Source organism: Hipposideros armiger, unplaced genomic scaffold (genome assembly GCF_001890085.2).
Source record: "Hipposideros armiger isolate ML-2016 unplaced genomic scaffold, ASM189008v1 scaffold_23, whole genome shotgun sequence".
Taxonomy (NCBI): domain Eukaryota; kingdom Metazoa; phylum Chordata; class Mammalia; order Chiroptera; family Hipposideridae; genus Hipposideros; species Hipposideros armiger.
The window spans coordinates 6,677,585-6,692,522 of record NW_017731373.1 but is presented as its reverse complement, the minus strand read 5'-3'; the positions used below and the strand labels follow the sequence as shown (position 1 = coordinate 6,692,522).

At 35.5% G+C, this 14,938-nt stretch overlaps 1 protein-coding gene across 1 annotated transcript in view; it reads left to right on the top strand.

Moving 5' to 3' along the window:
• WDR12 (WD repeat domain 12) overlaps nucleotides 1–11,261 on the top strand; it is a 23,989-nt gene extending 12,728 nt beyond the window's left edge. The window contains exons 5-12 of the mRNA XM_019635616.1: nucleotides 10–95; nucleotides 1,527–1,572; nucleotides 3,432–3,517; nucleotides 7,435–7,575; nucleotides 7,703–7,808; nucleotides 7,969–8,101; nucleotides 9,948–10,020; nucleotides 11,161–11,261. Of these exons, the coding sequence (XP_019491161.1) occupies nucleotides 10–95; nucleotides 1,527–1,572; nucleotides 3,432–3,517; nucleotides 7,435–7,575; nucleotides 7,703–7,808; nucleotides 7,969–8,101; nucleotides 9,948–10,020; nucleotides 11,161–11,238 (749 nt within the window). The 3' untranslated portion in view covers nucleotides 11,239–11,261. The remainder of the gene's footprint in view (nucleotides 1–9; nucleotides 96–1,526; nucleotides 1,573–3,431; nucleotides 3,518–7,434; nucleotides 7,576–7,702; nucleotides 7,809–7,968; nucleotides 8,102–9,947; nucleotides 10,021–11,160) is intronic.
• The last annotated feature ends 3,677 nt before the right edge of the window (nucleotides 11,262–14,938 follow it).

The window sequence follows — 14,938 nt, the reverse complement described above, 5'->3', positions numbered from 1 at the left end:
GGAATGTAGAGAGAAATAAAGTAAAAGCCCTACACTGTTGCAGAGGTCATGCTGGAAGTGTGGATTCTATAGCTGTTGATAGCACAGGAACTAAAGTAAGTTAGTACTGTGTTGAATTAGACTTTGAACTTATATATGAAAAAATTTTTTCTCATTATGTTCATTGTGATTTACCTACTTTTATAACAATTGGTGACCAAAGAATATGATTTCAAATCAAAAAGTAAATACTCATACAATAAAAGATATAGAGATTCACTTTCTCAGTCTGGGTATCTCTGGTTTAGAACTTTTATATTAATTGCAGAAATTTTAAGAAATCAGGTAATCAAGCAATTTCTTTCTGTAATCTTCTTAAATGATAGTGATTGACATTTTTAACCTTTGAGCTACTCACAGTGCTGTCATCAATTGAAAATGTGTAGTTGATCATCTAATAAGCCTTAGCATACACTAAGGTTAGTGTTAATCAAGGTTGTTTTACTATTATTGATCTACTCTTTATTATGACAAAATGGTAAAAGTTAAAAGAAAACAAACCTGAGGGCAACACTATTGACTTCTGAGGGATTATAAACTTTCTTACCATTTGAAAGTTCCGTAAACCACAATGAAGTATTCTGGATGTAAGAGTGTCTCCTCAGCATTTCTTTGGTAGTTAGTATAATAGAGGACATTTGATGCATTCAAAGTTAAAGATTTATGATTATTAAGCCATAAAGAAGGTTTACTTGTTGTCAAGTCCAAACTTCAGTGAATTAACTGTACCCTGTCTTTTGGCTGTAAGAGACAGGAACTCATCTTGCACTTTTTTCAGTTTAAAGTTTGTGAGATCCAAGCAAGGAGAGAACAACCACATCATGAACAGGGCGATGATGCATTTGGGTCTCAGAAACAAACGAGTGGAGGCTTGAATGTGACTAGCACACACCTTTCTTTCTAGTCTACCCTAGTTGACTCAATTTTTTTTAGCTGAGCCATCCTGCCACCTGTTGGCAGCTCAGCGGCAGCTCAGCTTGGGCCGTGAATTGAACTGGTGACCCTGTTGCTCAGAGCTCACACTCTTGAGCAAGCTCTTAACCAACTGAGCCACTTGGCCGGCCTAGTTGACTCTATTCTCACTTACCTCAAACTGGCTCTCAACATGGCAATAAAACCTGGCTTTCAGTATTCTAATGTTTTACATCCTGTACCATCTGTCCCTGGGACACAAGTTTTCAAAAAAGGTCCTGAAGGAGAAAAAGACCTATTGGCACAGTGTAGGTCAGTTGTCCATCCTGATGTAAGCAACCATGGCCAGGGCATAGGGCCATATGAGAATGCCAGCTCCTTCAGTTGCCATGAGATTGCAGGTACAACTTTCAGGAGACGAGGAAGACAGACAGATGATTCAGATGGTACCATAGTATTACAGTAAGGATTTCAGAGCAAAGTAAAGGTTTTAAGTTAAACAGAAGAAAACAATGCAAATAATATGATGGATTATAGTATATACTCTTTCTTCCTTCATATATATATCTGTTTAGTTTTGCAGTGGCTCCTGGGATAAGATGCTAAAGATCTGGTCTACAGGTAAATCACATATCTCTTTTACTTTGACTTATTAATGATATTTCAAGAATTTCAGTGCAAGAGTGCTTTTTAACCCATATTTTGCCATTAAAATGCACCAGGGCTTTTTAGGCCACAAAGGAACCTAGGATACAGAAAAATAAATATGTTGTTTTGTGTTTTAAAGTGTAATTCTACCCTACCATCCCCTTATTTATTGGACAGTGTCACTGAATTGCTGTAAGTGTCGACAACATGTATGGTTCAATAGGACATAACTGCTTTAGTTCTCGGAGTTTCCTTATTTGGAAGCCTGGAAATGAACAAAAATACTTCTGAGTAATTTAGATGCACTTTAAATTGTTAAGAGAAGTTTCTTAGTTAAGCTGGTTTATACTTTAAAACACACTTTTAATGCAATTTTACCAATCTTACTTTGAAAATATAGATTAGATGGAACAATAAGAGGAGGAAGAAGGAGGAGGGAGGACTCCTAGAGGAAGGTGCATTGATAGTAGTAAGAAGACACTGAAAGAAGAAAAGAGGAAAAAAATCTTACAGATATTTAAATTTTAAAAATATAGATTTATTGTACAGGTAAACAATCAGAATACCTCTGCTACTTCTGAGGTAATTGCTGTAGTACAGTATAATACCCTAAATACAGTTCACAAAGTGGAGTTGGGGGGATCAGGAAAAGCGTAAGAGTTTTAAGTAATTATATGTAAGATAGCAGGAAATATATAATCCATTTTAGTAGATTTTCCAAAAATGCTTAAAACAGTTTTGAGGCAGTAGGTGGTTGGTTTAGAAATTTTTCCCTTTGTGGAATATTTTATTTTTTGATAGTTCTGGGTAAATGAGATATGTATATGATTAGTTGTTACCCTTAAGGCACTTATAGTCTAGTTTGGGGAAAACTTAATAGTCATAAAATAGTTATAAAACAGTAGTTTTCCATCTGGGTTTGTTACTTGGCCAAAAGATGTGTAACAAAGATACTTTTTTAAAAATCAAACAAAAAGTAGCTATGAAACACTTTTAATTCATTATTAGAAAAGTAAACTAAAGAATAAACATGGCTGGAATATATGTCCTTTTAACGTGTAGCATTTCCTTCATAATATAAATACAATCTGGTCTGAACTACAACTAGAAGTAAGTTTTTCATAGATATGATAAAGTAATGAATATTCATAATGATGAACTTAAAGACATAGCAAGTTATCAAACTGGCTAGGTTCTAGGATTTTAATGTACTTTACTTTTTGCTTGCTCCTTTTGAAAGATAGGTAACCCACAGTTGTTGTTATGTATAATTTTCTGTTAACCAAAATAAAGAGGAATAGGGCCGGCCGAGTGGCTCAGTTGGTTAAGAGCACGAGCTGTGAGCAACAGGGTCACTGGTTCGATTCTCACATGGGCCAGTGAGCTGCACCTGAGGTGAGCTGCCACTGAGCTACAGGTGGCAGGATGGCTCAGCTGATGAGAGCGCATGCTCCAAACAACAGGGCTGTTGGTTTGACTCCCGCATGGGATGGTGGGCTGCACCTACCTGCAACTAGATAGAACACAGCACCTTGACCTGAGCGGCCGTGGGCTGCGGATGGGCGGCCAGATGGCAGTTGGACTTGGAGCTGAGCTGGCTGTGCCCTCCAAAACTAAGATTGAAGGACAACAACTTGGATGTTCCCCTTCCTCAATTCCCCAATAAGATCTTTAAAAAGAATAAATAAAAAATAAAGAGGAATGTCTGTTCCCTAGCCAATTGAGATAATACGAAGAAAGTATATACCCAGAAATGTAAGAATTTGAGACTATTTGCAATTAATATTTACCATAAATTTAAAAAATATCAAATCTAATTCTCTATGATACAGTCCCTACAGATGAAGAAGATGAAATGGAGGAATCTACAAATCGACCGAGAAAGAAACAGAAAACAGAGCAATTGGGACTAACAAGGGTAACTATGTATTTGTGAGAACTGACTATACTTGGCTTAGGTCTGTATTGACAAATATATGGCGATTTAATATAACCCTTCCTATTTAAATCCCCTTTTGTCCTGCCTTGTTGTTTCAACCATAATTAGGGTTTCTTTCTGCAAATTTGTAAATTTTTATTATAAATACTGCTGTACTATGCTACATTTATTTGAGTCATTGAACGTAGTGGCATTGAATCAGGATTACAGATTGCTGGGTTGATTATTTAGCTATTATATTTGAACTCCTGGTGCATTTTGAAGTAAGATATTTCAGTTGTTAAAGCTTACACTATACACCTGAAACTAAAATTAAAAATTTTTTTAGAAAGAAAAACATGAATAAAATGGCAATAACTACAAAAAAAAATGTAAAAGCTTACACTAAAGTTAAGTGAAGCATCTCATTACCTGTTTAATATTGTTTCATACATTGAAGATGTAATTCTCACTAGGGTAGGGATGCTAGTTGTATCTCTAAATCACTAGAAACCAAGAATTTAATTAGGATTTTGATTCCATCATTTAGCTACTAGATCTAATTAAATCAAACTCAAAAATTTCATCTATATTCTAGTTCTGTTAAGTTAGAGAGATATTTGTCATAATATGATCTGACCTGTATTAATATACTTAAGAAGGGCAATGTTCAAGAAAACATTTTTCGTTTATTTTCTACAACTGTAAGGAACGTGCAATAAATCAAGCACACATTTGCACATTATTTCTTGTAGTTACCAATAAGATATCCTACAACAATTACTGAAAATGAGGAATAAAGTGTGATCATAATTGATTCATCAAACTCGTAAAATGAAATAAACAATAGCACTTACTGGTTCTGAGAGTAGTGATTTATAATTTCTTAATACATTTAAACATGGATTGCTGAATTACAAGAGGAATGATCTGGCAGCAGCCCAGCTTCCTTATCACTTAGTCTGGTAGGACAAATTAAAGTTGTAAATGCCTTCCCAATTGGATATTGTGCCAGTGGTAATTTATTGATGCATATCCCTGATCATCCTCTAAAGAATATATCTGGAAGATCCTGAATTATAAAAATGCTTTACACAGAAGGTAGCTTTTCTTTAACCTTTCTTTTAATTGAAGTTTGGCATACATATAATTAATTGTACAGCTCAATGAATTTTTAGTTTTATATATGCCTAACTAATCACTATCCAAATCAAAACATTGAACATTACCAACACCCTAGAAGACTCCCTCTAGCCTCCCTTGCAATCAGTAGCCCCCTAAAGGTAATCGCTGTTGTGACTTACTCATCCTAGATTAGTTTCACCTATGTAGTATCTATGAACAGATTTCATTCATGCTGCTGCATGTAAGGGTTCTTTTCATTAATATATAGTATTCCATTGCATGAACATACCAGAATTTATCCGTTCTTTTGATGGACATTTAGGTTGTTCCCAGTTTTGACCATCATAAATAAAGTTGCTAAGGAAAGTTCTTACACTCTTCTTTTGGTGTATGTATATATGCAGTCATTTCGGCATGTGTAGAATTGCTGGGTCACAGAGTACGTACATGTTCAGCTTTTTGAATATTTGATACTGCCAAAAAGTTTTCCCAAATAGTTATATCAGTTTATACTCACACAGTGCATGAGAGTCAAAGTTAATTCACATGCTTACCAGTACTTGATAGGGTCAATTTTTTAATACCACAACTGATTTTATTTTCCCACATAACGTATGTTTACATTTACTTACTGTTACAAAGATATAATTTTATAGATTTCTGGTTGTGTGCAGTATAATTTATAGCCCAGCCCTTTGATATCTAATTTATGAAGTGCCTATTCATGTTTTTAGCCTGTTTTTCAAAAGTTGCCTATCTTTTTCTCATTGATTTGCAAAATTTCTTTATGTATTCTGGTTTCAAAGTCTTTGCCGGATATATGTATTATAATTATTTTCTCCCTCTCAGTGCCTTGCTGATAACTTCTGTTTTTTGGTGTATACTTTTATAAATTTGCATCCATTGTTGATTTTATTTGAGAGAAATCATAATATATTCACTTTCTCATAGTTTATTTTTAAAACCCTTGAAGTGCTATATGAAGTGAAAATTGTGCTACAATTAGAAATAATAGAAAAGGTTGGATTTTTAAGACTAAAATTGATAAGACAAATATCAAAAATGTTATCTTCTTTCTGGATTTATATCTAGTACCTTATTTGTATTAATATGAGTAATGCTGCCAATTAATTAATTTGTTATTTGTTTCATACATTAACACACAGTAAGATTTTCTCGTCCATTTTCTCTCAAAATTGCTTTTTCTCTCCAGTATTGTTCTACTGGAGTTTGTAGTAACAGAGCCAAAGTAACAGTGACTTTACTACCTTTTTAAAAGAATTTACATGTAGGAAAATTCACTCTTTTTGGTGCATAGCTTTTGAATTTTGATAAATGCATAGAATATGTTACTACTACATAATCAAGATACAGAACAGTTTGTCATCACCTAAAACTTAATGTTGCCCATTGATAGTCGTCCCTTCCCTTCTGCTTCTATCCCCTGCAACCATTGATTGGTTCTTCATTCATGTAATTTTTCTTTTTCCAGAATATCATGTAAGTGGAATCAATGCAGTATGTAGACTTTTGCATCAAGCTTTTTTTTCCACATATTATAATGTATTTGCAATTCGCCCTCCCCCCAATGTTTTTTTTTTGAGGGGGGGGACAAGGGAGAAAAAGATTCATCCAGGTTATTAGCTATAATGGTTTCTTCCTTTTCAAGTTGAGTAGTATTCTGTTGTACAGATATACAACAGTTGGTTTAATCCCTCACCAGTTGAAGGATATTTGGGTTATTTCCAGTTTGATAATCATGAATAAAACTGCTAGAAAAAATTGTGGATAGGCTTTTGTATCAGATTCCTTTACCACTTTCAGGAAATTTTTAAAGCTGGAAGAGAGACCTTAGGAATCATTTGGTCCAAGAGTTGGCAAACTATAACTCATTAGCCAGTTTGGCTATGGCCTATTTTGTGCTGTGGAATGCTAAGAATGATTTTTACATTTTAAAAGGTTTTCAAAACAAACAAAGATTATGCAACAGAGACTATATGTGGCCTGGAAAAGCTAAAATATTTACTTTCTGGACCTTTACCATAAAACTTATATGATCTCTGATCTAGTATAACCCCTTCACAGTACACATGAGGTAGTAATATTTAAGGGGACTAAATGTAACAGTTAACAAAAGTAAATTATCTCATTTCAGAATTATTTCCATTTCTCACATGTTCCTTATATTTATAACAGGCACTACACCTGATTTGGGGATTTTAATTTGAGAAAGACAGTAGAGATTTTGGAGTATTAAATAAGCCATGGACATTATTTAAAAAGTTGGACGCTAAGGATATAAGGTGGAAAGAATAACCTATGAAAGTAATTTACCTGGGAGAGTCATGTAGAAAATGGCAACACCTTGACTCAAACCTAGATCTGACTCCAGAGCTTTTTCTACTAACTTCTACATATAACATATTTGGCAACTGAAAGAACTAAGTGTTATTAATACTCCTCAAAATGAAAAGTAGAACAAATGAGGAAGCAGCAGACTATAGCAAAAGGACTACAAACTTTGGAGAAATATTTAAGTTCAAATTTAAATCTGCAGCTTATAAGCTCTATGACCTTGGACGAGTTATCTTTCTCAGCTTCAGTATCTTTATCTAAAAAATTAAAACAAATATGTCTTGGAGGATTGAAGTAAAGAAGAAATAAGGCAGCATATGAAAGCAAAGCAACTGACAAACTATGTAGCATATGGGCCTCAGAAGTAATAACTACTGTTACGGTTTCAGTTACTCTAAACTGAAAATGGTTTCCCTTTTTGGATGTTTCATTTCTAGACACCCATAGTGACCCTCTCTGGCCACAAGGAAGCAATTTCCTCAGTTCTGTGGTCAGATGCTGAAGAAATCTGCAGTGCATCTTGGGACCACACAATTAGAGTATGGGATGTTGAATCTGGCGGTCTTAAGTCAACTTTGGTAAGACTTACAAATTCAGTTGTACTCTGATTAACTTTGAGCTTTTAAATGATATACTTGTAAAGATGATTCCTTGTAACCCACCATGGTTAAATGTCTTTCCCCCCATTTTTTTTTTTTTTTCCAGACAGGAAATAAAGTGTTTAATTGTATCTCCTATTCTCCGCTTTGTAAACGTTTAGCATCTGGAAGCACAGATAGGCATATCAGACTGTGGGATCCCCGAACTAAAGGTGAGTTCCACTGGAGGAAAAATGTGTGTAAATAACATCAATTTCTCTTCTCACTAGACGTGTATAAAAGGATAATGTTCTATATAATTTTTTTTAGATTTGTTCTGCCAGCTTCTTTTTTCTAAAATTCACTAATTGTTATCTGTTTTGCTTTTGTCAGATGGTTCTCTGGTGTTGCTGTCCTTAACCTCACATACAGGTTGGGTCACAGCAGTAAAGTGGTCTCCTACCCATGAGCAGCAGCTGATTTCAGGGTCTTTGGATAACATTGTCAAGCTGTGGGATACAAGGAGGTAAGTCCTATTTATGATCCACAGAAGAAATACATTAGTTGCCTGTTGTATACAGAGAAATTGCAGTGAATACTGAAATGATAAATATTGATATCAAAAAGAAAAATGAGGTTCAAAGAAATTTTCATGTTAATAAGTTGCTTTCTGCAATCTGAAAGAATTGAATTGTGATAGTTTATCATTTGCCAAAAAAGGAAAAAAATCCGTAAGTTTATAAAATCCATCTTTTTGACCTTGTTATATAAAACAGGAAAAGTTTAGAAAAATTATCCTGAACCTTAACATAAATATGATAACTACAGAAGGCCAGTGGTTTCTGAATAAATGGAACTGTGATCAAATTATAATTACATGTTAATAGAAGGTTAAATAAAAATACATATTTTTAAAGGTAAGTGGATATTAAATGTTTCTTTCTTACTCATTGGCTAGTGCTATGATACTAGTATATGCAGAGTGCCCCCAATAAAATGCATACACAATTTATTTACATATTTTTACAAGTAGAGAAGCATTAACCAATTTGTTGTTGTTTACCTTAAATCTGCTTTCTAACATCCTTATACTACATGATTTGTTAATACCTAGAAGGTATATACATTTTAATTGGATACTTTATATAGCAATTAGCATATAGTTTCTGGTAACAGTAAGTGCTATGATGAGAGTAAAGGGACACTTCTTTGGGGAAGGCCTCTCTTTGAAAGTGATATTCTAGTAGTTAATTGCACAATGTGAAGGTAAGAGCCACACAGATCATGGCAGAAGGAAAATGGAAAAATCTTGTGGAAAATCTTGGTATATTGACAAAATAGCAAGAGAGCCAGAGTTGATGGAGTGGAGTAAGGTGGGCCATGGGGCAGATAGTGGTTTTACTGAGCAGGACCTTGGTAGGCCAGTAAGGAATTTGGGTTTCATTCTAAGTGTGATGAGGAAGGCTTTGGAAGTTTTCAAGCAAGATAACAAGAATGAAAGCAGAGAGGCTATTATTGTAATTCAAGAGAAGGAGAATGGTGATTTGGACTATGGGAATAGCATTAGAGATAAGTGGTTGGATTTTAGATATAAGTATTTTGAAGGTAGATCTTTGGCAGGATTGGCTCAATTGAATATGGAGATAGGACTCTAGGATAATGCCCACATTTTCTGCCTGAGCAATTGGGTGATTAGTGGTGCCGTTTACTGTGATGAGAAAGAGTACAAAAAAGAGGTTTCTGAGGGGAAATCAAGAGTTTTGCTTTGGTTGTTTTAAATTTGTAGTGCCTGTAAGACATCTAGCTGTCAGCCAATTGGATATACATATCAGGGCCGGCTGAGTGGCTCAGTTGGTTAAGAGCTCGCTCAAGAGTGCGAGCTCTCAGCAACAGCGGTTCAAGTCCTGGCCCGAGCTGAGCTGCCGCTGAGCTGCCAACAGGTAGCAGGATGGCTCAGCTTAAAAAAAAAAAAAAAAAAAAGAATGGATATACATATCAAACTCATGGGAGGAGTTTGGGCTAAACATACAAGCTTGGGAATTATCAGCATATAGATTGATAAACAGTTTATAAAGCCTTAATTTGGAGGTAAAAATAAAGTAGTCATGAAACTGAAAATGGGCCTAATTATAAAGTTTTATAAATAAATAGCATTTTTTCCCGAATATATTTGTTGTAGTAAATGTCTGTTGTCTACTAATGATATAAGGAAAACAGAAGAGGTGCTTAATACTCAGAATTTTAATATTAAGTGGTTATTGGGGCAAGAATGGTAAACTGTAAAGTTTTCAGAAAACTGTAAGTGATTATTCATATATGTTTGTTTTAATACTGTGAAATACATATAACATGTTAATATTTTCATCTTTTAGTTGTAAGGCTCCTCTGTATGATTTGGCTGCTCATGAAGACAAAGTTCTGAGTGTAGACTGGACAGACACAGGGGTAAGAATTTATTGGTTATTTGGTGAAGAAGAAAATATACTATTAGAATAAATCTGGTATTTGTGTTTGCAGAGTTAATAGTTTCAGTATATCTGATATTTATAATTCTATATTCTAAATTCTCATTATTATTCATAAAATTTTACATCTCAAAGAAGAAACAAATTGTCCTTTAATATTAGGAATAGTAAAATTTGAAAATTTTGAAGTTTTTTTCTCATGAGTATTTTCATGAAATGTTTTAAGTCCATAAAGTTGCTACTGTAGATTAATTGGACCAAAGTAGTTCCCATTTAGAAAAATCTTATATAATAAATCTAGATTATAAAATGTGTTTAAAGAATTACAGTTTAATTATGTTTATATGTATGCATAAGCTCTTAATGCCTAAGAATTCTTTTCAAATATAGGTCCTAGGACTACTTGAATAATTTGTAATATCCATTTACCCACAAATAATTAATGTACTCTCCTTTAAAACCTTTATTTTCTTACATAGGTAAAACTAGATTATCTTTCAAACTTTTTAATGTTATTACATTTCTTAGCAAATATTTCATAGAAGGTATAATAGTATATTACACCTCGACCAAATTCAAATGATTACTTTTAAAGTTTTAATATACTACCGTATTTCCCCATGTATAAGATGTTCCCATGTATAAGACGCACCTTAATTTGGGGGCCCAAAATTTGAAAAAAATGTATTATATAAAGTAATTGAACTCAAGTTTTATTCATCATAAAATTCATACAACTCCTCATCACTGTCAAAACTCCCAACCATTAGCTTGTCCTCATCTGTATCTGATGACGAATCACTGTCTTCATATATTGCCTTGTCCTCAGCGGGAAATGCAAGTGAAAAAATCTACAACCACTGTATAATACACACCCCGTTTTTAGACCCCAAATTTTTCGGAAAAGGGTGTGTCTTATACATGGGGAAATATGGTATATTGTAATACAGTAGTAAAATTGATGTAATTTGTCCATTTAAGTATTAACTTTCCATGCAAGTTGACTATTCATCCATAATTCCTTCTGTAATCAGAATCACCATTATTTGCTTAGTTTTAGCTATCATATGAAATAACTATATTTACTTCTGTTTGTGTTTTTTTCTCTCCCTTTATGCAGTTACTTCTGAGTGGAGGAGCAGACAATAAACTGTATTCCTACAGATATTCACCTACCACTTCTCATGTGGGGGCATGAAAATGAATAAATTTGACTACAGAGATTGTTTCTATAAATGTAACTGATAGATAATCCTCACATTACATCAATGCAGATCATCCTTGATAATCGTTATCACTGTCATTTTCTTTATTTTGTAATTTATTATATAACAGTTTGTGTTTATAAAATATAAAATGGCCTGCATTCTCTACCTTATGCAAACTCTTGAATATATACTGGGTTTTTCATTTCTTTTTAAAGGTACTGGTTTGAATTAAGATTTGCTTTTGAAATACTATAAAAGCATATATTAAAAATACAGTAATTGGGGTGGCTGGTTAGTTCAGGTGTTTAGAGCACAGGTTCAAAACACCAGGATTTCTGGTTCCATTTCCACATGGGCCAGTGAGCTGCACTCTCCACAACTAGATTGAAAACAACAACTTGACTTGGAGCTGATGGGTCCTGAAAAACACGGTTCCCCAATAAAGTTTAAAAAAAAAAATATATATATATATATATATATATATAAATGGTCCAGATTTTTATTTCTGATGGAGACATTTAACTTTTTAAAGTTAGCTATTTTTAAAAACACCTCCAAAAAAGCCCTAATAAATTTTAATAGAGAAAAAATTAGAAATACAGTATGATTTTGGTAAAATAAGTGATACCTAACTATAGTAAGACTTTCTAGGTATTCAGAACATTAAAATATGTAGATGTTGCCAATTTATTAAGAATGTTGAAATATTTGAAGTACTACGTATTAAAGATATGTCAGAATCCTTTAGAAACTGCATACAGATTTATGGTAACCAGGAATCTCTACCACACTTACCCTTGTATGTAGATAAGAATAGATTCTTTAGACAAAATCTTTCAGTCAATATTAGATACAAACAATCTGCAGATTTTCTATCATTAACATTTATCTAAACTCATGTTAAATACCAAATATGTAAAGTAAATGTCTCTTAAAATGTGACTTCCATCTTAATGGATTGGTATTCCTCATGCAGAGCACTTCAGCTTATTAGTATCATAATATGGAAAATCAGTTTGGTCTCATCACTAGACTTAATACAATATATCTCACATGAGGTTCCTATCACAGAGGTCTAGGAAAGAAGAGCTATTCTTGGCTGCAACTGAGAACCACATCAACAGTGGATTAAACCAGGAGGGAATTTAGGTCTCTTGTGTGTAGCAGTCCAGGGCTAATACAGTGCTTTTGTTCCATAGACCAAGAGCTAGAACTCCAGTTCATCATTTCCTAAAAAAACCAGTATATTTTAATGCCCCAAAAGTGAATAAAAGTAACCAGAAAATTCACACCTAGAGTCTTTTTCTCATTTAGTGCACACTGGTGTAAATTTCATCATATCTGTAGTTTTGGAAAATCATCTAATTTTCAGAGGACAGAAATAAATTTATATTCCTGTTCTGGATGGTCCCTGAATGAGTTATTTAAAATATCTTTCTTAATTCACCCAACCTGGGCTGCTCAAATGTATATGTGTACACTAGATGGTTAAAATAAAGGTAAAGAGGCCTATTTATTAGATAAAGAGCAAAGAAGGAAGTGGCATCACATACTGGTCTCGCACCTATTCTCAGCCCTGGCTTCAAGATACATTCCTGGTTCAGGCATTCTCCCTTGGGATGGATGTAAATAACACTAGTGACCCAAGTCTCTTGAAGAACAATTATCTGATTGATCTCTGCCAAACTTCTTGTGTAACTCAAACAGGAAGAACATGGAAGCCAACAGAACCCTAGCAGACTCCATCCTCTTAAAACAGTGCTCTCCTACCTTCCATCTTCCTCTACCTTTTCTTCAAAGGTAGGAAATGGTCCATTTTCTTCCATTTTAGTTACACCAGAGACGGCTTTACATGAATTTATTTATCCTAAGACTCCCTTGGAGAAATGAGTGGAGCTGCTTTCCTAGCACTGGGAAAAGTTAGGAACCAGACAGTGCAGTGTGTTCAGAACCTGCCAACCAGTACAGGATCATTTATGCCATAGCACTGCAGTTCATAAACATGCTGATACTTGCTCTTACCTCATAAAAGTTTAAAGAAATTCATTTTCTTACTGTTTAACAATAAATCTAATTTTAACATTAGGCTCAAAGTATACTTAATTGCTGAATAAGTCAGTTCAAGAAAAAAGGCTGAACTTCTACTGTGTACCACGGTCTTTGCTGGGGTGGAGGAAACGGGAGAAAAAAAACCAAAACACAAAAACGTGTAAGACATGGATACTACCTTCAAAAATGTCACACTCTTGTATAGGAGATACTCATTTAAAAATTAGTTAACAACAGAGTCTTCCGGTTAAGATGGTGCAGTAGGTCAATGCTGTGCTTACCATCTCTCAGGACCACATCAATTACAACTGAACTACAAAACAACCATCATTGAGAATTGCCTAAAATCTTGCTGAACCGAAGCCCTACAACGAAAGATATGCAGAAGCAGGTAGAAGGGGCAGAGATGTGGAACAGGCTGGTCTCACATCCACTTGTAACCATTAAAGATTGGGAGGGATATCTTGGTTGCGGAGGTCCCCTTGGAGAAGTAAGAGGTCCCATCCCAGGGTTCCAGTGTCGGGGAGAGAAGTCCCCATAATTTCTGGATGTGAAACCAGCAGAGCTTGTGACTGAGTGAGACAGAGGGCAGCTGGAGTCCCAAGTACTCCTCTAAAAGGGACTACACATGGACTTACCCACCAACGGAATCACTGGCTCTGAGCTCCAGCGCTGGGGCAGCAGCTGGAGAGGTGGCAGAGACATACGAGGGGGAACTGAGTGGTCTGGCTTCAGGATGGACTGGAGGGGCAGCTTTTTCCTGGACAGAGGAGCTGGTGGAGACCATTGTTTCTTTGATTGGCCCTCCCCCTTCCCAGCATGCAGACGCAGGCTGCTGCCATATCTGCAGTTCATCTGGCCCTGATGATTTGAGACCCCGCCCCAACTTTCGGGCACACCCAAGCCACTTCCAGTAGCTTTTTGTACAAACTGCCTGCCTTGGCTCATGCTGCAGACTTTCCCATCTGCGGATTTCTTTGTAGGTTCTGCTGGGTGGCCCCAGGTGGGGCATGGGCTCTGGCTGAACTTGACTGGCAGCAGATACCCTCCCAGATGGCATGGGACTGGTGCCCCCAGTGGCCAGCTTCAAAATGAGCTGGAGCATCACCCAGCTACCTCCAAGGATGACACACCCAGGGGGCAGATTGGGCAGGCATCAGAACCCTACTGAGGCAGATCCTGCTCTTTAGGGTCAGCCCCTGCACCACAACTCTTCCACTGTAGTCAAGGACAGTCCTCAAAACCAGTGAGCCCAAGGGTCAATCCCTCTCATTGATGTGCAAGTAGCAACCACGGTTCGACTATAAGAGGAGGTCGCACAGCTCAAGTGACCAGGAAGATTGTGCCACTGAGCCCCACAGCACACCTACTACATAAGACCACTCTACTAAAACTGGGAGACATAGCAGCCCTACCTAATACATAGAAACAAACACAGAGAGGCAGCCAAAATGGGGAAACAAAGAAACAGGTCGCAAATAAAAAAACAACAAACCTTCAGGAAAAGAATTAGACAAAATGGAGACAAGTAATCTACCAGACACAGAGTTGTAAACACTGGTCATAAAGGTGCTCAATGATCTCAGGGAGAACTTCAACAAAAAGATAGGGAACAAAAACGGAGATAGAAAACAGAATTAA